The 25,728-nt window shown below is 40.1% G+C and overlaps 1 protein-coding gene across 1 annotated transcript in view; it reads left to right on the top strand.

The window, feature by feature from the left end:
- LOC138160778 (zinc finger protein 665-like) overlaps positions 1 to 25,728 on the top strand; it is an 86,416-nt gene that overhangs the window by 3,083 nt on the left and 57,605 nt on the right. The window contains exons 2-6 of the mRNA XM_069087516.1: positions 4,848 to 4,949; positions 5,344 to 5,421; positions 15,484 to 15,610; positions 16,138 to 16,233; positions 19,952 to 21,364. Of these exons, the coding sequence (XP_068943617.1) occupies positions 5,389 to 5,421; positions 15,484 to 15,610; positions 16,138 to 16,233; positions 19,952 to 21,364 (1,669 nt within the window). The 5' untranslated portion in view covers positions 4,848 to 4,949; positions 5,344 to 5,388. The remainder of the gene's footprint in view (positions 1 to 4,847; positions 4,950 to 5,343; positions 5,422 to 15,483; positions 15,611 to 16,137; positions 16,234 to 19,951; positions 21,365 to 25,728) is intronic.

The raw sequence follows: 25,728 nt of genomic DNA, 5'->3' as shown, positions 1-25,728 counted from the left end.
TTTAAGTAATGGTTTTCAGGGACTCCAGTGATTCTTAAAGTATCTCTCCTTGACCTGTTTTCCAGGTCAGTTTTTTGGTATCAGATATCTTACATATTCTTCCATTTTTTTAATCTTTTGATTTTATTCCAATATTTTTTGCTATCTCACAGGATCATTGATTTCTCTTTGCTCCACTCTGTTACTTGGGTAAGATTTCCCGGTTTCTCTTCTAAGTTCTTTAGTCTCTTAATTCTTTCCTTCAAAATTTTTATCACATTTTAAAAATCTCTTGCTTTTATTCTAGCTATTTTTGTAGTCCTTGTAGAAAAACCACTTACTTTCCATTAAGTCTCTGCAGTTTTTGCACTTTGTACCGTGTAAGTGCTGAAGTGCATCTCCACTTATCCAAGTCCGGTCACAGTCCAGCTACTAAATTCCCATCCCCCCTCCCCCAACCCCGATTTTGCTTCTTGGGATCTACTCACCCAACCTCATGAATTGAAAACAATGAGATCCTTTGAGTCAGGAGAGACCTGCACTGACCCTTAACTAGCTGTGTGACCACAGTCAGGTCTCTCCTCTCTGGATTTCATTTTCCTCATTATTAAATTGAGATTTAAAATGAAAAGGATAATAACAGTGGCACCACCTACCTCCTTGGGTTGTGAGATTTACAGGAGATAATGTGTTGTAAGTGCCGTGTAAACGTTAAAACCCCATATGTGAGTCAGCTGTGCTTCTGACAGCCTTCTCTGCTTCAGATCCTTCTGCTCTTGGCACTGTTTTTAGATCCCTCTCCTTAACAGGGTGCCATGCAGATAAGGTCATGTTTGGAATCAAAGGACTTGGGTTTGAATCCTAGTTCTGATGTGCTTAATGTTGGAATAACCCTGTAACCCCAAGCAGGCCTCATCACCTTTCTGACCCACGTTTCCTCACGTCTAAAGGAAGGATTGAATGAGATGATTTCTAGCCTTCTCTCTAGCTCCATCCTCTTGGCCTTTTTCTCTTCAGCTCTCTCTCCCATGTAGTGGTTGGAGTGCTGACATTCACGCCTCAGTGTCTTCAGTTGTTAGAGGAGATAAACTCTTCTTTAGGTCTTTGAGGGGAAGCTTAGCAACATCACTTGTCTGTGTGACATGTGTATATAATGTGCATGTATGTACAACATATGTGTAGATATATGTATGTGGAGTTGAAACCACCCCCTTTAGTTCTGATACCTTAACAAGGTGAGAACATCTCAGTCAGGCAGTCCAAAGACCTTAAACTTCAAAAACATCTTCAAACCAGAATGGAGTCATGCAAGAATCATGTTCAGAGAGGCCAAGAATGCTTGACCATGTCCTAGGAATCATCCATAAATTATTATTCAGGTTGAGAAGGAGGGAATTCCAGAAATCTGAAGAGTAAGTATGGTGTTCTAGTTGATCCCCCTGAAAAGGAATCCCAGGGAAGGGGGACAATAAACAATCTCCTTAAACATAAAGTAGGCTCTTTGTAGAGTCATGAGTTCAGTCTGTTTTTGGCCCCTGAGGATATAGTTGCTGCCATGAAATGATCTGGGGACACCTGTGGGAAGATGGGGAATCTGACACGGTTTAGTCCTTTCAGAGCTGGCAAAATTCTTTCCTGCTCATAGTGGAGATGAGAAAAGGAGATCTAGCCGGCCAATCTTCAGAGCCATTTCTGGCATCATGGGACAGAGTCTGAGGAACCTTTGAGCCCCTGAGCCTGGACTCTCTCAATTCGCGCAGTGTCCACTTCTGTCAGCACTGGAATGAGCCTTGCATGGGGCTTTCTGACTACCCATGGACTTCCTGAGGGAAGTTCTCTGTGCTTATTGTTTTCAGGTACAGAGCTTTGTGGACTGTACATGTTCTATCTTTGATCACACTGGTACTCACTTTACTGGAGGGGCCCCCTTTCCTGTTATCTGTGGGCTTCTTGATGCTTTTTGTGTAGTTCTGGGGGTAGAGGTCATCACTAGTTTCTCAGTGGATTTCTTGATTGTTATTCAATATAGTGGACCTCAAGGTTTTGCTGGAGAAGGTATATGGGAGCTGGATAGTTTGCCCCCAGTTAAGATAGCATCTTGCCAGGAAGTCTGATAGCAAACCTTTGTATTGAGTGCAAAGCCTTAAACACAGTATTTACATTAAATATTTGTCAAATGAATGGAGAATCAATTATTTTGTGACCATTTATATGTCCAGGAAATCCGGCCATTGCATTCAAGGCTTTGGGTTGAAAAGTGACTGAGGGTGTTATAATCCTCCTGGTGTCAGCATCTTGTCTTTGGCCCCAGAATCTTGATAGGGTCTGTAGGGGTCCAGTCTGGGGCCCCAGTTCTTCCAGAAGGTGACAGTATTGGAGGACAAGCCTACAGAGGAAGACTATCTCAGGAAGGATCATAACTGCCCTGACACTTTTCATCATTGTCTGTGTAAACACTGATATTATAATTTGCCTATATTGACTAGGGAGACAAGGCTTGGGAAAAGATCAAAACATGAGTGACTCTAGAGGTCTTGGGCCTAATGTTTGAAGAAGGAGGTAAGGAGCACAGATGTCTAGTCCTTCCCAGTGCAGAAGGGTTTGGGAGAGAATCATCCAAAGTGAAATGATCGCCATTGGAACTGATCCTGACTCTGTTTCCTCAACCCAACCCCATCCCCACCTCCCATACATACATCCACCTGTGCTTTCCAGCTTCTGAGCTAGCATAGTCCCCTGGCTGCCACTGCAGGGGTCATTGCCCAAGGCAGAGAAATAGTCTTTCAATCAGTCCAAAATAATGGTTTTGTCAGAAGGAACTTGTACTGAGAAATTTAGAGGGACACCAGAATCAAAACCTTCATACTCCTAAACACAGAAGTGGATGGGGCAGTTTTTTTCTTGGTCATCTTACAAGTGTTTAGCTAGCAGTCCACTGAGACCAGCAGGTCTTTTTCTCATGAGCTCTTGTTCTCTCCCCTGGTACAATTGTTTGAACCCAGAAGTAGTGTTTTTCTTTTATCTCTTTAATTTCATCTAATTAAATGTGGCTTTTACATTCTAGGCTGCTAAGGTTGGTGTTTGTTTTTTAATGCTGATCTCATGTACTATACAAAATTTAAATCTATATTCCTGTTTCTGTCCTTGGAGACAAAAAGAACATGTCATATCCCTGTTCCACACAGCAGTCTTTGGATTGCAGGTGTCATGGCTGCCTTAAGTCTTCCTTTATTAGAATAAACACTGTAGTATTTAAACTGAAGCTTCACTATATAAAAATGCAGTTCTGTGGAGGAACCCTGGCCATGTTCCTTTGGATAGTCTCCACTTTACCGAAGTTCTTCCTAAAATGTGGAGTCCAGAACTGAACACAGCAGTGTCCAGGCATCCTCTGACCAAGGCCACTACAGTCTCTCCCCTCCCTCATTTTGTGCAGCATAAAATGAACATGGTTCTTTTGGCTGTTGTATCGCACTCTTGTGTTGAGCTGGAAAGTCACCCAGAGTAGTTCCTAATGCTTTTTTACATGACCTGCAGGCTGGCCACACTTCCCGCCCTTGTACTTGTGCAGTTAACACTGAACACAGGTCTTAAACTCAACGTTTACCCTTTTATTAAATTTCATCATTTAGATTCAGTCTAGTCCTGACTGTTATCCAGTATGTTAATAGTCCCTCCCAGCTTGGTGTCATCTGGTAAACATGCTGTCAATGGATGCCTTTATCTAAATCCAGGATGAACATGTCCAGGGACAGATCTCTGGAAATTCTCCAATGACAACCTTCCACTTGGAGTTTTGGAGCTCAGCCATTCAGGCAATTTCCAGTACACGTTACTGTGTGTACTCTTATGGAGTCAAATCCTCTTCATTTTGTCCACAAGGATGGCATAAGGCAAGCTGTATCTGCTGCGTTTCTTTGACCTACCATTCCTACCAAAAAGGAAATGAGCAGAGTCTCGTAAGACCTTTAAAAATTGAAGCCTTTTCTTTTTATGGCAGTTATTTCTGGATGAGAGAAACTACACTTTCCCTCTCCTACCAGTATTAAACCCTCCTGTATAAAAAAGAAAAACATTAAAACTAACTGAACAGCTGAGGTGTTTGACAGCATATGCAGCCTTCTGACCCACAGTGTCTCCTCTCCATAGAAAATGGAAAGTCCTTTCTTCATCTCTCCATCCCTGTGGTGCCAAGATTGGTCATCACATTTGATCTACGCTTAAAATATGTCTTTTACTATCATTTCCCTTTACATTGTTAAAGTCATTGTATCTCTTTTCCTGGTTCTGTTTTCTTCCTCCATTAGTTCATATAAATCTTCATGTTTCTTTGAATCCCTCATGTTTGTCATTCTGTATTGCAAAATAACATTCTGATACTTTCATTCACCATTGTTAAAAAAAATAAAAACAACACTATTTCCCAGTACCCCCTTAGTTTCTATTTCTTTGCTGCCACAAAGGGTATTGCTCCTCCATATTGAGCCTTTCTAAGTCTTTGATCTCCTGGGTCATGTATTGGGACAAATGCCTGGTAGTTGGGTAGTTGCGTCAGAGGATAAGGACAGTTTATTTACCTGCATAATTTCAACTTGAAATCCAGAATAGTTAGGCCATTTCCCACAGCCCCTCCTCCATTGACTATTCCCATCTTTTGTCATCACACCAGTTTGTATGGTATGACCTGAAACCTCGGAGTTATTTTGATTTGTTTTTCTTTCTCTATTAGTGATTTGGACCATTAATAGTCTGCAGTTCTTTGGTCTCCTTTTACTTCTCATCTTTTGAGGAATAACTATCAATGTTATGTATTTGTATCAGGTCTCTGTATATTTTAGAAATGAGACATTTATTGTGATATTCCACAGTCTTTCAGAGATCATGGACAGAAACTTGGCTATTACACCTGCAAATTCTTCTGGACTCTGGGAGGTAGTTCCTCTGGACCTTGTGTTTTGAACTGATCAAAGGTAATGGCGTTATGTTCATATTTCTGTGGGGTGTGAACTCTCTGTTGGCTACTTTTTCCCTTGTCCAGTCTTTCCCTAAAGGTTTCATCAAATTGATTCTGTGCATATCCTGTCAGACATGGAGGAGACGGGAAATATTCTTTCCCTGTCTTCTCTATTACCTTGCAGTGTCCAGCACTAATATCCACCACCCTTTCTCCCAATTCTAGGAAAAGATAAATTCTGGATGGGGTTGACTTCTCCCTCTGGAAAAGCCCTGTGTAAACTTACACCCAGATCAGGCATCATTGGACTTGGTGGGCACTTCCATCCTGGTGACTGTAGAAGCTGGAAAGGAAGGGAGGACTGAGATTCTTCATAACCTTTTCCTTCTCTGTCCATTCTGGCTTCTCAGGATTCTGGCATTTTCCAAGAAGGAGGAACTGAAGTAAAGGAGAAGATGGCGTCTGGGTTCCTGACAACCTGGTCTCAGGTCAGTCATCATTCCTCTCTTGCCTGAAATGCCATCTCCTTCCTAAAAGAAGAAGCACCTTTCCTACCCTTTTTCTCCAGCTTCTTTCTACTGCCAGGATGAATCCAGGGTCCTAAACATCTGTTGTTCTTTCCCAGATGTCTCTGGCTGTCCTTATGGGATGATGTAGGATTTCTGGTATTTGTATCATGTAGTCACCCACAAGCACTGAGTATCAGCTGACCCTCTGCTAGGCTATGAAAAATTTAAAAAACAAATAGTCCCTCGAATTGAGGAGCTGACATTCTGTTGGGAGAGTCAGTGTGTACATCTATATGTGTAAATGGGAAATATATGCACTTTTAAAATGTTATAGTCCAATACCCCATCGAGGCATGGACAAGACCTTGAGTTCTCCATGGCTATGCCACCTCTTTCAGCTTCTGCCGTGCTAGAAGGGCTTCATGTGTAACCCCAACAACGTCGTGAAGCTTTTCTTCTGAGGTTCACTATAGCTAAGTGCAGAGAGGTAGACCCCCAGGAGACCAGCTACTTGGGGGTGAAGGGAAAAGTTTGGACCCTAAAACAAAGTACAGAATGGCCCTTGATTCTCTTTCCCCTCCGTTCCTTCTGCTTTTGTGGTGACGGGGGCATGGAAGCAAAAAGGGGGCAGAAGGTGCTAAGAATCACTGCTTTTGAACCAGTCATACACTTTAATTTGAATGTTGATACTCTAAATACAAGGTCTGTGTAGTGACTGGGGACACATCTTGCTGTAGTCTTGCTATAAATGAAATCAGAAGGAAAAAAGGAATGGGAGGATGGGGGAAAAAAGAAAAGACAATCGCTGCCCTCAAGGAGTTTGCAATGTAAAGATTGGAGGTACAAGCTAAGTAAGGGAGTGCTGATGGAAGAGAGTATTTTCGTTTGCAGAGTTACTTGGATGGCGAGTGGGGGACAGACTTTCTAGGAGTAATGATAGAGCTGATGATTATTTATCCAGAGCTGGGGAAGGGCACGTGGATGGTGGCAGGAGTAAAGGCCCTGCCGTCCTGATGGGGTCCACCTGTCAGGACCCCGGGGACCCAGCGTGACAGGTCCAGGGTGCAGTGGTCCAGCCATTCCAGGCTTGGCTTCTGGTCAAGGTAGCAAGGCAGATCTTGAGAAGGTGACCAGGGAGAGATAAAAAGGTCCCTTAATTCAATGAAGAACTTGATCAGATGCTCTAAATTAAAGCAGTGTCTGCTTGGCGCCGTGGTGATTTCATGCCAAGGGGAGCAAAGGGGAGGCTGGGGAGAAGTATATGGGAAGGCACGTTCAGGAAGGAGAGGGACCAAAGACTCACAGATTTAAGACAAAACACACACCTTTTTTTTGTGATCCCTTCCTTTGTGAAGAATGTTGGCACTGGACATAGCAAGCACCAGACAACTTGGAAAACAAAGAAACTCTTCTTTCCAAGACACAGAGCAGCATTTGTGAAGTGGGAGAGGCGATGGCTCCAGAGCCAGTGGGCCTGGGTTCAGATCCCACCCCAAGGATGACCTACATGACCTTGGGCCAGTCACATCTCCTCAGCCTCACTTTACTCATCTCCAGAGTGAGGGGGCTGGATGAGATGGGCTATGAAGTCTCTTCTGGCTCCAGATACAGGATCCTGTGATGTGCGAGTTATCCCTGGTTTCACTGGGTATATGTACAATCAGAACATGGACTTGTCACAGTTAAGATCAGAATTAGCAAAAAGAAAGGATATTAAAAAGGACAAGGCATGATTTGCAACTGAAACAGCTCAGTCCCAAACTATTTAAACAGTGAACAAGGTAGATTGATAACAGAAATGACATTGGCACAATGAGAAGACGGATCTCAGGGGCACCTTAGTTTTCAAACTTTGGACTTACTAGAGGGAGAGAGATGGCCATCAAAGGTCTGGGTTTAGACCATAAACTCATTTGTAAAATTAAGAAAGGACAATGGACATTTCTGAGCAGTGATATGTCATAAACAGAGAGGCAGAGGGAGGATGTAAAATCAGTTAAGAAGCTCTTGGCAAGACAGCAAACTAAGCAAAGTCATTCCAAAGGCATTTAAAGATGAAAACAAATAGAAGAATAATGGGAAAGGTTTACAAACATCCTCATAACAGTTTATTCCATCAAGGACATCAAAACCCCCATACTTGAACACTAACATCAGAGTCCTGGCTGTGCACTTAGGGAAGCCAGAAATAGTACTCCAGAAAACAGAGATGGGAAAAGCAGCCAGACAGGATTTGACCTCATGTATCCAAAGGAATTAGATTCCTTCAGGAGTGATAGAATTGTGAAGACAATGGGGATTCAGTAGACAAGCTTCCTGAAGAAGAGAATACTGGTAACATGTAGAAAAATCTATTATATTATTAATACCCCAAAAAGCTGAGAAAACGTCTATAACTATTGACCTCTATGTCTCATGTTCCACGTGTATGGAATAATTTATCTGTGCTCAAATCAAGGGTCTACTCAATGCAGGATTCTTTGAGAATAAGTTGGCTTTCCCAGTAATATTCAAGAATAGACCATGTCAGTCATTAAACAGATACTTAGTAAGGCCTTGCCATCTGCAAAGTGCTTCACAGACAACAGTGAAAGGTTTATTTCTCTCAGAAGGCTCACACTCCAGTGGGGGAGACAATATATAAACATGTGAGTATATGTACAACACACACGCATCTTTACCATTTTAAGGTTGACTAAAACACATAGAGAATTTCCACAGTACTTGTTGGTTGATTATGAAAAAACATTTGGTCCTATTGAACAGAACACTTTTTCAAAGCCTAAACAGAAAAACTAGGTTTAGCAACCCTCTGATCTTGACTTTTAGGCAACACATAAAACAGGGAGATGAAGCTCATCAAAAAAGATGTAGAGTCCAAAGTGAAAAGGGATTCTTTTTCCTCCTTCTGCTCACTTCTTCCCAGGCACTGTGGGATAACCTGGGGAAAATAGATAGTGGGGGCCTCTTTTCCCCCATCCTTTCTGCAAGTATCATTTTCCTCCCCCAACCTTCACTCCCCATCCCCACCTGTGCAGAAAGGAACCCAGAATCCCATTCCACTTGGACCCTTAAGCTGCTTCCAGGATTCCCAATGGTGATGGACCAGTCCGCTTCAGGCTTCCTACCCTGTAGAGTGGACATGTCTGCTAATAGAGCTTAAATAAACTAGGAATCACTAATTGTAATCCTGGTAAATTGGAGAACCACCAGGCCTCACTATCTGCCATTCTCCTATGTCTTCCAGTCTTCTGGACCCTGCGGTTATGCCCTTTAGATTCCCAGACATTCTCAACTGACCTACCATGTCTCCCTAAGGATCCTTGGACCTTGCCACCCTCCTCACCATGGTACCTTTAGAACAACTGAGTTTTTCCATATATCTGGCAGCTGAACCTTCATATATGTGTTATCTCCCCCAATTAGAGTGTGAGCTTCTCGAGGACAGGAATTATCTCACTCTTTCTGTCCCGAGTGCCTTGCACAGGACTTGGCACATAGAAAGCATTTAATAAATGCTTTTTAATTAGTCTTTTCATTGATCATAGCTCTTAGATCTGTCAAAGTTGTTTTCCTTTATAGTATTATACTAATTATATAACTTGTTTTCCTGGTTCTGTTCACTTCAGACTGCAGCTATTCATACAAGTCTTCCCAAGTTTCTCAGAATCTATCTTTTTCATCATTTCTTTTTTTTGTAGTTTACTTTTTTTGATTTTTTAGTTTACATCATTCATTTCCACAAGATTTTGAGTTACAAATTTTCTTCCCATTTTTCCCTACCTACCACACCAAAACAGAGATCCCACTGAATATCCCCTCCCCTAATCTTCTCTTTCCTATATCTTCCCCCATCCCCCCCTCCAACTTTCCAGAAGGGCATGGTGGATCTCTATGCCCCAGTGCCCGTATATCTTATTTCCCAGTTACATGTAAAATTATATATATATATATGTATATATATTTAAACATTTGATTTTAAACCTTTGAATTCCAGATTCTTTCCCTACCTCCCTCGTCATCCGCCCTTACTAGGAAGATAAGCAATTCAATATAGGTTGTACATGTGTAGCTATGTAAAACATTTCCATAGTGGATATATTGTGAAAGATTCACCATATTTCCCTCCATCCCATCCCGCCCCCCACTTGTATTCTCTACTTTGATCCTGTCCCTTTACAAAAGTGGGTGCTTCCAACTTCCCTCCCCCCCCAGCCTGCCCTTCCTTTCATCATGCCCCCTCTCATCCCCTTCCCCCCTACTCTCCTGTAGGGTGAGATATCCTATTTAGTGGGTATTTCATTCCCTCCCTAAGCCAAATTCATTGAGAATAAGGTTAACTTATTCCCTTTTGCCTTCCTGTTCTTCCTCTCCATTGTAAGAGTTTTCCCTTGCCTCTTCTATATGAGATAATTTATCCCATTTTATCTCTCCCCATCTCCTCTCATTATATTCCTCTCTCACCTCTTAATTTCACCTTTTAAGTCTCATCCCTTCCTATTCAACTAGTCCTGTACCCTCTGTCTATGTATGTACACATATCTATGTACATATATGTATGTGCATATATGTATGTACATATATGTATATCTATCTATGTACACATATATACACATGATCACATATGTATTCATATGCCCATATACCCTCCTATATAGACATATATATGTATGTATACTTATATATATATACATTTCTCTTCCCTTCAACTATTCTCATACTGAGAAATAAGTTACATTATCATAAGTTACAATTATAGTTTTTCCATGTAGGAATGTAAATAGTTCAACTTCAATAAGTTCCTTATGCTTTCTTTTCCCTGTTTACTTTCTCATGCTTCTCTTGCTTCTTGTATCTGAATGTCAAATTTTCTATTCAACTCTGGTTTTTTCATCAAGAATGCTTGAAAGTCCTCTATTCCACTGAATGACCATATTTTTGCTGGGTAGGTGATTCTTGGTTTTAACCCCAGCTCCTTTAACCTCCGGAATATCATATTCCAAGCCCTTCGATCCCTCAGTGTAGAAGCTGCCAGATCCTGTGTTGTCCTGATTGTGTTTCCACAGTATTCAAATTGTTTCTTCCTGGCTGCTTGTAATATTTTCTCCTAGGAGTTTTCTTTTTGAGATCTTTTTCAGGAGGTGATGGGTGGATTCTTTTAACCTCTATTTTTCCTTCTGGTTCTAAAACATCAGGACAGTTTTCCTTGAGAATTTCTTGAGGGATGATTTCTAGGTTCTTTTTTTGATCGTGGCTTTCAGGTAGTCCAATAATTTTAAAATTACCTCTCCTGGATCTATTTTCCAGGTCAGTGGTTTTCCCAATGAGATATTTCACATTGCCTTCTATTTTTTCATTTGTTTGGATCTGTTTAATAGCATCTTGATTTTTCATAAAGTCACTAGCCTCCATTTGCTCCAATTTAATTCTGAAGGAATGATTCTCTTCAGTGAGTTTTTGAGATTCTTTTTCCATCTGGCAAATTCGGCTTTTTAAGGCATTCTTTTCCCATTGGCTTTTTGAGCCTCTTTTGCCATTTGAATTAGTCTGTTTTTCAAGGTGTTGTTTTCTTCGGTCAGGTTGTTGACTCTCATTTTATAATTTTCTTGCATCATTTTTATTTCTCTTTCCAATTTTCCTTCCACTTCTCTTATTTGGTTTTCAAAATCCTTCTTAAGCTCCTCTATGGCCTGTAAGCAGCTTATTCTTTTCTTGGAAGCTTCTGGTGCTGGAGTTCTGACTTTGTTTTCTTCCTCCTGTTCCATGTTTTGAACCTTTTTGTCCCCAAAAAAGGAATCTAGAGTCAGACCGCTGTGCTTGCCTTGCTTCCCTTGTTTGCTCATGTTGCCACTCAATTACTTGACTTCTGTGCTTTTTGCCACAGTGGAACTCTGCTGCCAGAGTGGGGAGCTTTGTCCCAATTGCTGGGGTTTTTCTCAGCTGCTGGAGCTATTAGTTGGGTGCCCTTTCTGAAGCCTCCCCACACTCTGGCAAACTGGTCACGCACCCCAGGACCTCCACCCTAGACAGTGATCTAGGTGCTCAAATGCGACCCTTTGACTGAATCCAAATTTCACAGAACAAATCCTAAGAGGCTGCAGGCTCCCCAACCCTGGTATAAGGATGTCTCTAATGTTGTAGTCCCAATAGAATCATTGCTGGAGTGAAGAGTCTGCTATAGTAGTCTTCGTAGCTCTTTTCTGTTTTTTATCCTTTTATTGGCCTTCAGGTTTCATCCTTAAAAGAAACCCTCAGGGTTTTAGGTCTCACCATACTTTAGTTTTTACTCCTCTTGTCCTTGATTTATAAGGTGATTGTATTTGTCCTTCATTTTCAAAGAGGACCGTAGCATCAGGGAAATGAAGACACAACTTGCAGTTGACTTGGATGTGAAGGAGAGAGGGCTATACAAGGTCACTAGCCTCACTTTCACCTCCAGAGCCATCTGGACCCAGTGATGTTCCTCAGGATGACTGGAGATGGCCCAAGATGCAGTGGGAGATCCTGGCCCCTTTTAGGTTAAGGCCTTTTCAGGTTCTCACTTTGAGTGAGGCAATGCCCATTCGGTGAATAGGTCTCTTTAAGAAGTGAGTCTAGGAATGGCCCCTTTAATTAGAAAAAGAAAAAAAAAATCAAACAGAGGGGAAGACCCTCAGGGTTGCTGTTCCAAAGAGAAACAATTACCATGGACATTCACTCTAAACCAGGAGGGCCCAAAATACAGGTATTAAGTGGAGCTTAGACAGGGCCTATTGTGGTCTAATCTATGAGCTTCAGAGTGAACTGTGTTAAGGAGAAAAGAGGTGATACTACTCCTATCAGAGGACATTTCTGATGATATTCCACCATACGTAACCAGCAACCTGTTGATTTTTATTTCCTCGCCAAGCAGAAAGACAAGGACGTTAAGGACAGTAGTGTCTGAGAGTGTCAATTAAAAATAAGATTCCATTATGAAACAACCAAGAGTGGTGGGAGGAGCACCAGAGTCCAGAAGTTTGTTGTGGGACCTAAGTCTGACCATCCCGAGAGCATTGGCTGATCAGGCTGCAAGGACGTCAACGTCGGGAAAAAGGGAGCTGATCCTCATCATTCCTAGAAAATGCCATCTGCAATAGCAGCAGCAGTAGTGCCACCAAGTGTGGATCCTAAGATGGCCATCCCCAGTGTGCTGTAGGAGGAAGTGGGAAATAAAACCAGCTAGTCCAGACTTGTATTTGCGACGATTTCTGTACATAGTAGTGATGTAGGCAAAAAAAAAAAATTGTCAATGGGTAACTTCCTGCATTGCAGGAAAACTCATTTATACTAAGGAAAGGGTGATATACTTGAGTGTACTCCATAAGAGACTGGTGCATCCAGCGGACCACTCATGGCCTTTTATGGATGGGACTAGGAGTAGTACAGAGCATCCTGTGGCTTGTTTTGTTTCTCACCCACCGTGATAAGCACCAGAAAAATTATAGCTGTAATACACTGTGTTTAAGTTTCCTCCCCTCTAGAGACAGCATGGAATATTCATAGATTTATGAAGTACTTGGTTTTCAAGAGAACAATTTATACAATAACAACAATGTTGTAAAGACAGACAACTTTGAAAGACTTAGAAACTCTGATTAACGCAATGCCCAATAACAATTTCAGAAGACTGGGGCAGCTAGGTGGCACAGTGAATAGAGCACCGGCCCTGGAGTCAGGAGGACCTGAGTTCAAATCTGGCCTCAGACACTTAGCAAAAAGCGTGTAACCTTGGGCAAGTCACTTAACCCCAACTGCCCCTCCAAAAAAAACACAACCCAATTTCATAGGGCTAATGATGAAACATGCTTCCCACCTCCTGATAGAGAGGTAATAGAGACATTTGGACAGCACTAATGCTGAAATACATTTTTGCTTGTTTGTAACTTGTTTTTTGTTTGTGTTTTTTTTTCTTTCTCAGTCAAGGAAGGAGAAGAGAAGGAAGGAGAGAATGTGGATCTGAAAATAAAATTGAATTAGAAAAATGTTTTTAAAGTACCTGGTTTTTGAATCTCACCTCTGACACATATTAACTAACTGTATTTAATCCATGACAAGTGATCCAGGAATAAGCAAGATAAAACAACAATCCTAATAGAACTAGGCAAATTTCATCTTAAAAGTATCACTAAACATTTATGTGATGAGACTCATGACTGGATTATTATTAGGGAAGGATATAATCTATTCAAAAGATGTAAGAAAGGTAAAGGGGTCGGGGAAGGTAGCAGCATTGTGTATTTAAGAAGAGGTCATCACATGAAGAAATGTAGGAGCCAGAGGGGTTTTGTAGGAGCAGTATCCTAACCCTCTTATGCAAGTCACTCTCAGTTTTCCTTGAAAGGTGTTGAGGCCATTCTTGAGTCTTGCTTAGCTCTGGGGACTAAAGGTTCAGGCTGCTGGGAATTTGCTTCCTGGTCACCTGAGGACAAAACGCCAGGAGGAGCTTCGGGGTAGCCCTGATGATTGGCTGGTGAATCACAGTAGGCACTTCAGACTTCCTTTAGCATAATAAGCTCAAGATGTTCTCCATGCCTATCCATGTGGAATATCCTTCTGCTATGGCTAAGCATGTCTTTTTTGTTGTTGTTGTTGTTGTTAAATGCTGAATGGATTACAAGTGGCTAATTTTGTTTCTTTAGGTAGTATTTTATCTCTACAAGTCTTTTGTGTACTTTGGTAGGTTGATTCTCAGATATTTTATGCATTTTGTATTAATATGTTATAGTATCTCCCCTTCTATTATTGCCTCTTGAATTTTGTTCCACTATCAGAGTACTGGTCTGAGTCAACTCTCATCCTGAACATGGAGGGTAACATGGCAAAAAACATTGGGTAAAGGTAAAAAGAAGTAGACACTGGAACATTGTTACCACTGAGATATTTAACAGTCTATACCAACAATGGAATTCTCCTGGAATAGAGGCATGATAACATGGAAATGGGGTACTTGAATGATCTTTCATTTATTCAAGCTCTTTCTTAGCTAAAAGCAATAGTCAATTTCTTGATTCAGTCACACTTTAATTCTTTATAAAATAAAGTATTAAATTTCCCCAAGGGGAAATTCTGTTCTTTATCTAATAGAGAGGAACTGATTGCTGGGTTGGAAATGATAGAATTCCCTGATTCTCAATTAGCTTCTTTTTTTGCTTTTTTTTTTTTTTTTGGAGGGGGGAAGGCAGGGCAATTGGGGACACAGCTAGTAAGTGTTAAGTGTCTGAGGTCAAATTTGAACTCAGATCCTCCTGACTCTAGGCCCAGTTCTCTATTCACTGCATTCACCTAGCCACCCTGGATTCCCTGATTCTAATTTTTTTCCTCAGTCTGTAATGATTATTACCATATGCTCCTGGCCTACCACTACTATACCCTTCCATATTCCCATATGCTAATGGTATCTGTGGATTTCTGGAATAAAATAAGTGATAGTTTTGGGAGAATAGCGGGGTCATCTTATTTAGAGAATAAAGCATTTGTATTCTTGCATCCATTTATGGCCCGGTTTCTGAGCAACACTGCCCAAAATATGATTATTAGAACTAGAGAATGATTGATATGTTGTATCTAATTAGAAAGTAGTGCAATTTTTAAATTATTCTTTTTGGATGGGGGAAGGTAAGGCAATTGGGGTTAAGTGACTTGCCCAAGGTCACATGGCTAGTTTTGTGTTAAGTGTCTGAGTCTGGATTTGAACTCAGGTCCTCCTGACTCCAGGGCTAGTGTTCTATTCACTGCTCCACCTAGCCGCCCCTAGTAGTGCAGTTTTTAAAGAATAAGATACACTTATTGAGCACTTGGAACTTAGTGTGGGAAATGATTCATAAGGTTCTCCTTAAGTTTAAAAGTGAAATTACTTGGTATAAAGTGAGGTACAAAGCATATAGATAGATATAACTAGAAACCCTTAACATGACATATTCCAAACTCTGAATACTGTAAGAACCATTCCCTGTGTGTTATACCAACTTGACTTCTCCGTTAATACTCTCCAGTGAGTATGAATGTGTTTGGACATTTCAGAAATCACTGACATTCCAAGATGTTGCTGTGGAGTTCACCCAGGAGGAATGGGGGCTGTTGGAACCAGCTCAGAAGGACCTATTCAGGGAGGTGATGCTGGAAAACTATGAGAACTTTGTCTCCCTTGGTAAGAACGGCTTCTTTCTCTTGAATCATCTGCCCAGAGAGGTGGCTTTGTAGTCTCACTTCCAAAAGGCTGTTGGAAACCAGAAATGCTTAGCAAATTTCTGGCTGGTGTGCAGGATGTAATTATAAGTGCATATGACGTGGAAAGATTTCTAAATCCCTTGGTATAAACAGTCTCAGTGTTTCTGCTCCCTCTTTCCAGATAGAAGGTCTTTGTTCTGAACAGGTAGCTTTACTGGGCTGGCTTCCTGAGGCTACAGCTTCTCTGCCATCTTCTCCTCCAGGTCAAAGTTTCAGTGTAGATAGCTGAAAACAAAGCATTTCTCTCCTCTTAGTGCAGAGTGTGTTAAAATGAACTCATTTTCTCTAAACCTAAATCAAACCCTGTCACTTATTCCACGTACTTTAATCAGAACACAAAACAGAACATCCTGCCAAGGCCCTGTTCCCTAAGCTAAAGTGACGGAGATGGGATTCTGAGATGTCCATCTTTTTATAGCGTTCTTCTCATTATTACCTCATGTTCAGGGCTTCCAGTTTCTAAACCAGATGTGACCTCTCACCTGGAGAGAAGGGAAACATTCAGGCTGCCAGAGGGAGAAGTCCCAAGAGGCACTTACCTAGGTGAGTGAATAAAAACCAGGCCAGTGGGGGTGTGATGGTAGATCAGTAGAGGGGACAACACCTTTGATATGTTGGGCTAGGACCTTTAAGCTTCTGGAGAAGGGTTGAGCTACTTTCTATAACTGCGTCTTTCAGTTCCAAAGACGAGGCTCCTGAACTCCTTTTCTTTTTATTTCCCTACATTATCAGAGAAAGGATTTTTTCTTTTTTTTTTCTTGATGCTAAGGAAAAGCAGCATGGTGTATTGGATAGAACACTAAAGCAGAGTTCAGTAAGACCTGGGTATGAATTTGGCCTTAGATACTCCCCTGAAGCAAGCCATTGAATCTCTCTGAGCCTTGGTTTCCACATCTGTAAAACAAGAAGTAGGCACTTGACCGTCTCAGATGTTTTCCCACTCTATGACAGTAATATTAATATCCCTCTATCTGTACTCTGGATCCTATTCTTTCTGGTCCCTTCCTGTGATGATTTTTTTGTCTTCTTGTGTCCTCAATCCTTCCTTCTTCAAAGATTCTCTTTCTGCAGGTCTAGCTAAGTCTGACCTCAGTTTAAGAGGATTCAGCCTTTGCTGGTTCCTGTTACCGGTTTTATCTCCTTTCTCATTCTTCTCATTTCAGTTACTGCCAAACCACACAAACATGAGTTATGTTCTTTGCCTCTCACTCCTCCCATTCTCCCTTCTATTCCTATCTCTTCATGGAAAATAACATTTAAATTTGCCATAGACTTCTGTGATACTACCAGGGATTTACATACCTATAGCATTTTTGGTTTATAGAGTGATTTTCTGTCCTGGAAGGTGGGAAGTGAGAAAAAAAACTACCCCCATTTTATTGAAGAGGACCATGGAGAGACTCAGTGAGGTTTTGGCTTGTCTGCGGTCACTTGACCAGTAGTATCAGAACCTTAATTCAAGGTACACAGTCTCTAAGTCCACTCTTTGTCCTCCTCTGCTTTTCTGATTCTCTTTCCTTTAAATTGAAATGTATTTTTCAAATCTTCATCATTTTCACCTCTTTACAGCTGTTCATAATTTTGCTAATTGTTTGTGACATTTCTTTGCTGGGTACACATCGGACTAGATGTACTCTGGTTTCCTTTCCTACTCTGAGGTCTTATGATAGCTTCATGTACTCCACCCTGGTAGACCACATCTGGCCAGCTGTGGTCAGTTTTGTGTTTCATGGTTTAGGGAGGAATTAGACAAGTTGGAGTACTATGTGGAAGTTAACCAGAATGGTGAGAAGATTGGAGACAATATCATCATAGGCCTGGGAAGAGAATCTGGGTATGTTTGGCCTGAAGAAGAAAATGAAGGTGGTAGTTATCTCTTGAGTTTTTATTATTCTTATTGTATTGTTTCTGTTGTACATTTCCTGCTTTTATTACAAAATGAACATTTTCCTATATAAAGAATAGAAAACAAGGGTTGTATTTGAACTCCTGTCATGTACATTTTCATGTACATGAAATAACCCTAACGTCCTTTTCTTGACAGCTCCTGTCATGTACGTGTTAGTGTTAATGCTGCCCTGCTTGCTTCCCCTTTAAGCTTCTTCTTGCTTTCCTCACAATTGTGACAGGCGTCTCCTTCCCTGCTTCTCTAATTCATGATACGACCGTCTGTATCTAGGGTGTGTGATTTAAAGTTTGTTGTGGTTCTTAGTGTGAGATGTCGGGCTGCAACGAATTCTGCTGTGCTCTTTCTAGTTTTCCTGGTAGTTTTTCTTAAATAGTCATCACTCAAGTAGTTGCTATCCTCAGGTTTTTCAAACATAATGTTGTCATATTGATTGCTTCTGGGCCTTCTGTTCCATTGAACAACTTTTGTATTTTTTAACTAGTGCCACATAGTTTTAGTGATTATTGCTTTGTAGAATAGTTTGAAATCTGGTACAGAAAAATTTCCTTCCTTCCCACTTTTCTCATCATTTTCTTTTAAATTATTGAATTTATCTTTCTCCAAATGAATTTTATTATTATCTGGTCTGATTTTATAAAGTGACCCATTGATAATTTTATGGCATTACACTGAAACATTACATTAACTTAGACAGGATTGTCAGTTTTATTCTATTGGTACAGCCCAACCATGAGTAAATAATCTCTCTAATTTGCAAGATAGCTTTCTCTTAGTATTTTAGGAGCTATCATTTGGAAGATGAACATAACTCATTCTTTTTGGTCCCACAGGAAAGAACTAGTAACAGTGAGTAGAAATTAGAGAGGCAGTTTAGGCTTGATAGAAGCAAAAACTTCCTATCAGTTGGTTCTATCCAAAGGGGGAAGGACTACTTCAAGAGAGAATAGTTTCTCCCTTAGTGGAAATCTTCAGGCAGAAGCTGAATGAGCATTTGTCAACAATGCTATAGAGGGAAGTATTTTTCTTTTACAAGGTTTGTTGTTGGTGTAAAAAAAAACTTCCTACCAACCAGCTATCTAAAACTGTGATGGTTGTGTCTGGAGGTAGTGGGGTCCCTCTTGCTAGAGTTCTCCGAATCAAGGCTTGATGACTATCAAGTGTTTTTAAGGGAGGGAGGGGTGGAGATTCTCAAATAAATATGGACTGTACTAGTATAAGGGTTATGGGATTTTTAAGACTTCTTGAGTCCTTTACAAATCAGATTCTTTTCTCATGCTTGAGAAACTTCTAGCCCTATAGCTACCTCCTTTGTTTGGGGAGTTCTTTCCTAGAACTTCCATTTTAGAAAGCAGCTGAGAGGAGGAAAGCTTGGAAGGGAGAAAGACAATTTTTTTTTTCTTAATCAGATTAAGATCATAAGTCTTTATTCCCTGACCAATCTTACTGATATTGTTGTGGTCATTTATGGTCAACTTTAATCCTTAAGACTTTTGAACATGATTTACTGCTTAACCAAGTATCCACTATACTGTTATTTGGTCAATTGATATTTTGAACAATGTTCAGGACTTTATATTTATTCTCGTTAAATTTCAAATTGTTCGTCTTGGCTCACTCGTCTAGCCTGTTTACATTATGAAAAAGTTCTTAATTCAGTAATGCAGTCTATTAGGTATTTTGTATCCTTTTTGTAATCATTAAATAGATTAATATTTCTATAATTAAGTCCAAGATATTATTAAAATTGTTGCTTATATCAGTTGGGCAGTCATTAAGGCATAAAACTCAAGAATATAAATTTTGGTAAAACCCATTTATTCAAGATTCTTTTTGGTAATATTTTTTTAATTGGCTATAAACTCAGACTCTGTCATATGCCAATGTGCATATATCTTAACCATGTCCATAAATATATCTTGAAAGATTTTTGTCAAAAGAATTATTTAAAATTAGATATCAGTTACCTAAATCCTTCATGCACTTCTTCACAAAACTTAATGATTCTGAGTCTCAGGAATCACTATTTTTCTTTTCTAAACACTCAAAAATAGAAAATGGAATTTTGCCAGAGACTGGCTTCAGGTTTAGCAGTCTATGTTTTCCAGAGTGAATCTGTTACATTTTTCTGATAATTCAGCCATTCCTTAAATCCGTGGTAATCAGGTGTTCTTTTACCTTCTCTTCATCTACCTTGAATTTTAGTCCTTAGAAATGTTTGTTCTCCCTATTCCCAATTGTTCTTCCTTTTCTTTGTATAAAAATTGTTCTTCCTTTTCTTTTGTATAAAACTTAGTATAAAACAATTTTCTTTGATAACAACATTGAATATTGACACCTTTTTCCCCCCCTCAGATTTTCTTCATGACTATAACATGTTTGGACGAAAATATGGTCTGGGAACAATCCTCATCCCATGGCAGAGAATACCTATAGGGAAATATCTCCATAACTACGATACACTTGGAAAGAGCTTCAAACATTTTTCAGATCTCATTGAACATAATAGAATTTCTATAGGGGAAAATCTTTGTACTTATAATAAATTCAAGAAGCCCTTCATTTACCATTCAAATGGCATTCATTACAATGCAATATTTAATCAAGAAAAACACCCTAAATGTGATGAATTTGGTGAAGCCTTCAGCATCAATTCATGCCTTTTGGTACATCAAAGAATTCATACTCCATTGAAACCATTCGAATATAATGAATGTGAGAAGGCCTTCAGCCCAAAGGGAAACCTCTTTTCACATAAGAGAATTCACAGTGGAGAAAAACCCTATAAATATAATGGGTATGGAAAAGTCTTCAGCAACAATCAAAAGCTATCCCCACATCATAGAATTCATATTGAAGAAAAGTTTCATAATTATAATGAGTGTGAGAAAATTTTCATGCAAAGCTCATCCCTTATGCAGCATCAAACAATTTATACTGAAGGGAAACCCTATACATGTAATCAGTGTGGGAAAATATTTAGCAGTAATAACTATCTTATTCAGCATCAGAGAATCCATACTGAAGAAAAGCCCTATAAATGTAATGAATGTGGGAAAGCCTTCATTGATAACCAAAACCTATCACAACATCAAAGAACCCATACTGGAGAGAAGCCCTATAAATGTAATGAATGTGGAAAGGTCTTCATCAATAATCGAAACCTATCACGACATCAGAGAATACATAGTGGAGAGAAGCCCTATAAATGTAATGAATGTGGAAAAGCCTTCTGTACCACTTCTCGTCTTGATGTACATAAGGTAATTCACCCTGGAGAAAGACTCTTTGAATGTAATGAATGTGGGAAAGGCTTCAGGTTCAGATCTGCCTTTATGAAACATCTGAGAAGTCATACTGGAGAAAAACCCTATGAATGTAATGAATGTGGGAAAGCCTTCAGTTGGAAGGGAAACCTTAATACACATAAGAGAATTCATACTGGGGAAAAACCATATTTATGTAATGAATGTGGGAAAGCCTTTAGCAATAATGAAAGCCTAACACGACATCAAAGAATCCATACTGGAGAAAGACCCTACAAGTGTAATGAATGTGGGAAAAGCTTCAGGCAAAGTTCATCTCTTATGCAGCATCATAGAATTCATACTGGTGAGAAACCTTACAAATGTAATGAATGTGGAAAAGCCTTCAATAATAGTCAAAACCTAACAAGACATCAAAGAATTCATACTGGAGAGAGACCATTTGAATGTAATGAATGTGGGGAAGGCTTCAGATTCAGCTCAAGTCTTATGAAACATAAGAGTAGTCATATTGGAGACAAACCTTATAATAATAATGAATGTGGGATAAATTTCAGCCAGAAGGGAAGCTTTAATACACTTGAGAATTCATACAGGTGACATTCCCCACCCTTACACCCCCTTTGAATCTAATGAATGTGGGAAAACATTTAGTCAGAAAGGAAACCTTAAGAAAACTAATACTAAAACTAATACTAATATTAAGGAAATATCTTTTTAGTGTAATGAGTGTCAAAAAGCTTTCAAATGGTGTGGAAACATAGTCCTTCTGCCTAGACATAGACAATAGGAGCTAGAAACCTGTTGAATGTAAGGAATGTGAGAAAAGTTTCACGAGGAAGCCACACTTGCTGCATATTAGAGCTTTCATCCTGATTACTGAGATTTTCAGGGTAATGAATGAGAGAAGACTTTCAGAGTAGAGACCTTGAAGACCATAAGAAACAATACTGGAAGGAGAAATCTTTTTAATGTAATGAATGTGTGGAAATATTCAGGCTGGGTCAATTTTTTTTGCTACATATAAGGGAATTATTACTGTATAGAACTTTAAGTATATAATATGTGTAGGAAAGTTTCAGCTAGTGGGAACACCTTTCAGATATTTAGTACTCATGAGAATCTCCATGAATGCAGTTAAAAGTTCATGAGAGATTTCCTACTGGATATTACCTGTGCATATGTAATCATATAGGAAAAGTTTCAGAAAATTTTGCAGTTACAGAATTTCAGAGTTGGAAGATCATCCAGTACAACCTTTATCTATAAAAGAATCCTATGTACACAATCAAATAAGTCATGATCCAGCCTTTGTTTTAAGATCTCTGTTGAAGGAGAAACTCCTGTCTAATGAGGCAGCCAGCTCTGCCTTTGGATAATGCTAATCATTAGGAAATTTGTCCTTCCTTGTCAATTCTATATTTATTTGCCTCTTTAATTTCCATCCCATTTCTCCTAGTTTTACCAACTATAGCCAAGGTGAACAAGCATAATCCTATTTCCCTTCAGAGGCCTATAAAATGCTTGAAGGTCTTCTCTTCTTCCATGGTTACATACCTGTTTCCTTCAGCTCATTTTCATGTAACATGAGCTTGCTGCCCTTTACCATGCTGGTTGCCCTCCGCCATGTCATTCCTAAAGTGGAGCGCCTAGCCATGATAAATTACAGCAAGACTCTCACCTCTGTCACTGGGTCTTGTGCCTCTCCAAATGTAGCCCAAGGGCAAGTGGGCATTTGGGGCTGCTCTTTGGCACTTTTGACTCCTTTTGAGCTAGTCTTGGGATCTTTTTTTTTTAGATGGATGGCTGTATAACTTTGCCATTTTTACTTTGTACTTATTCATTTAATGTTTTGAACCCAAGTATCAGACTTCACATTTATCCTCTTACATTTCATGTTATTTATTTTGTCCCTGTGATCTCACAGCTATTATGAATTCTAATTCCGTGTTCCCTTGTGTGAGCTCTCCCTCCCAGGTTTGTGCCATCTGAAAATTTAATTTGACAGGGATTCCCTCTATGACTTGATCCGAGCCATTAATAATAATGTTAAATGGCACAGGTTGCAGCACCGATCCCTGGGACATTCCACTGGAGATCTCCTTCTTTGTTGATATTGAACCATTGGCATAAAATTCAATCAAAATTCAACACTGGAGATTTAGAGTGTCAGATTTTGCCACTGGCTATAATTTTATGTTGCTTTTAGGGAGAAAAAATGGATAAGTATTATGTCTCTCTTTGTGGTAATACCCAATTAACACTATTCTAGGTGCTATGGGAGAATAAGTAAAACATGGTTCCTGATTGCATGCAGCTCTCAATCAGGGTCTAGGGGTAAGGGTGGAGGAACATGAAACATAATACAAGTAACTGATGACACATGATAAACGTAGAGTTTGTGTTGTCCCAAGTGGGGAAGAGTCATTCATTGTTGGGTTTGTTTTTGTTTTTTTAACAAGCATTTATTAAGGGCCTGATATGTGCCAGGCACTGTGCTAAGCACTTTATAATATTATTTCATTTTATCTTCACAACAACCCAGGAGGTAGGTGCTATTATCATCCCTATTTTACAGAAGAAAATACAGAGGCAGACAGAGGTTGACTTGCTCAGGGTCACACATCAAGTAAGTATCTGAAGTCACATTTGAATGCAGGTCTTCCTAACTCAAAGTCCAGGACTCTAGCCACATCTTCACCTACCTGTCCTTTACATAGTGAGGGAATCAGAGAAAGGTTCATGAAGATTTCGTGTGCTAAGCTATAAAGGATAGGGAGAATTTCAGCAGACAGAAATAGCCATTGGAAGGTCATTACAGATTTAGTAAACGCTTTCAGCAGAGGTAGCTGGACAGAGATGGAGGGCCAGTCAAGACTGATTGGGCAGAGCATAGTTGTACATAAGAGGTGACTATAGTATAGGGGTCTGCACTAGAAGAACACAGGTCACCAGATGGTGAGTTATTCTCTTCTTTTAGGGTTCCTACTCCATGCTGACATGGAGAACCCACCTACCTGAGAGTTCTGTACATCCAGCACTTTAACATTCACAACTAGATAACACAGACCAGTGACTAACTAATCTGATACCATGAGGCAGCTGAATTTCTTCTAATCACAATGAGATCATCCAGGTTTAAAAAAAACAAAAAGAAAAAACCTCCAAGTAGTTTATGACTCCATTCCCATTTTGCATGCGGCTACTGAAAAACGGTAACCCTCCAGTCTCTGAAATTCTGTGGGTTGTGCCATAAAATGCATAGAATCTTATGTTGTATAGATGAAGACTATCTCTTCCTTGTTTGTCTGTAGTAGGGAGCTGAAGGTACCCACTGTGCAGTCATGTCACTTGGCGCAACCAGCTTGAGCAAGGCATAGTCCAATACCCCCAAATACCTTAACATTGAGAAGTTAAGAAATACTGTAGGTTGGAGTGTAGTGTACATAAGGGGGAGTGAGAGGAAATAAGACTGGAAAGCAAAGGTGCTGTGGAAGGATTTAAATGCCTGGCTGAGGAATTTGAGTCATAAGCGAGAGGACTTTGGGAACCACCAAAGCCCCATTTTGTTCTGACATTTAAAAAGCCTACTTACCCCATAGTGACTTACTCCAGCAGTTAAAAGCATCTAATGAGGACAGATGCAAATGTGGGCATCAGAATGTTTGTTTTAAGTTTTGGGGGATGAGCCTGTATTTCATGTTTCAAGTATTACGCAATGGGGAACCTTCCTTAGCATGATATGTTGCACTGAAAGAGCATTGAATTTGGAATTAGATGGCTGCAGGTTTAAATGCTGGATGATTTTTACCAGCTAGCTCACTTAGTTTTTCTGGGCCCCAGTATCTTCAGTAAAATTAGGGTATTGGACTAGATTAACTCTAAGGTCACTTCCGGTTCTGGACATACAAACCACTTCATTGATGCAGATCAGCAGCTGATGTAATGTATAATCGTAGGGCTCAGATGGCTAGTCCTTATAAAGCTAGAATGTATCATGACGTACCCAGGTCTTTCTGGCCCTAAGGCCAGCACTTTACCCACTATACAGTCATAGTAAATGTACATCTCATGTTTGTAGTTTACTGTTCATGGAAAGGAAGGCTGTAGCCTTTTATTACAGTTTTTTGGAACTATCCTTGCTGTGACTGGGCCTGTATACTTTATAAGGAAGGAAGGATGTAGGTTCGGGGAAGCAGCTAGGATTTCCTGAGGGTAGTAGCAGTGCCACAGTGAGGTTAGGCTTTCCTAGGGGAAGTTGCTATCCTCTAGAGCAGTTAGGATTACAAACCACAAGCATGCTGGTAGGCAGTCCATTCCACTTAGGTAGCCATAGCATGAAGGTTTCTTTTTTTCATGCTCAGCTGAAGGTTTGGCACAGATAATGTATCTGGTAGTGCCCACACCCACACACACAATACACTCATTAAAGTTCCCACACAGGGGTCTTACTGCCTTAGACCAGCAATTTTGTGAGCATGTCCACAAGGGAAAGGGAGACAAAAAGAGAACCTTGCATCAGCTGAATGAGATTTGGGTCCCCATAAATCAGAACCCCCGCCAGGACTACCAATATGTATCCTTCTCTAGTCAGTAACTGTATCCTTATTCTAAGTAAATGTATTCTTTTATCTTCCTTGCTTGTGTCAGGTTATTTGTGGTGTCGGGTCCCAGGCTTAGGATGGCTTTCTGAGCCTCCTGGCATGCTTGCCCATGGTATTGAACCTAAGGCTTGACACCTTTAGTGTTGTTTCATCTACATCATTGAAGTTATGCTTTATGTTATTCTTTTTCTTTTTTGCCTTTTGGAGGACAATTGGGGTAAAGTAACTTGCCCAAGGTTACACGGCTAGTTCTGTGTGTGTG

The sequence above is a fragment of the Petaurus breviceps genome, unplaced genomic scaffold (assembly GCF_028583685.1).
Source record: "Petaurus breviceps papuanus isolate PSGF00001 unplaced genomic scaffold, PetGlider_PUasm1.0 182, whole genome shotgun sequence".
In the NCBI taxonomy this organism is placed as follows: Eukaryota; Metazoa; Chordata; class Mammalia; order Diprotodontia; family Petauridae; genus Petaurus; species Petaurus breviceps.
Note: the sequence above shows the minus strand (reverse complement) of the source record. Positions and strands in the feature narration are given on the sequence as shown.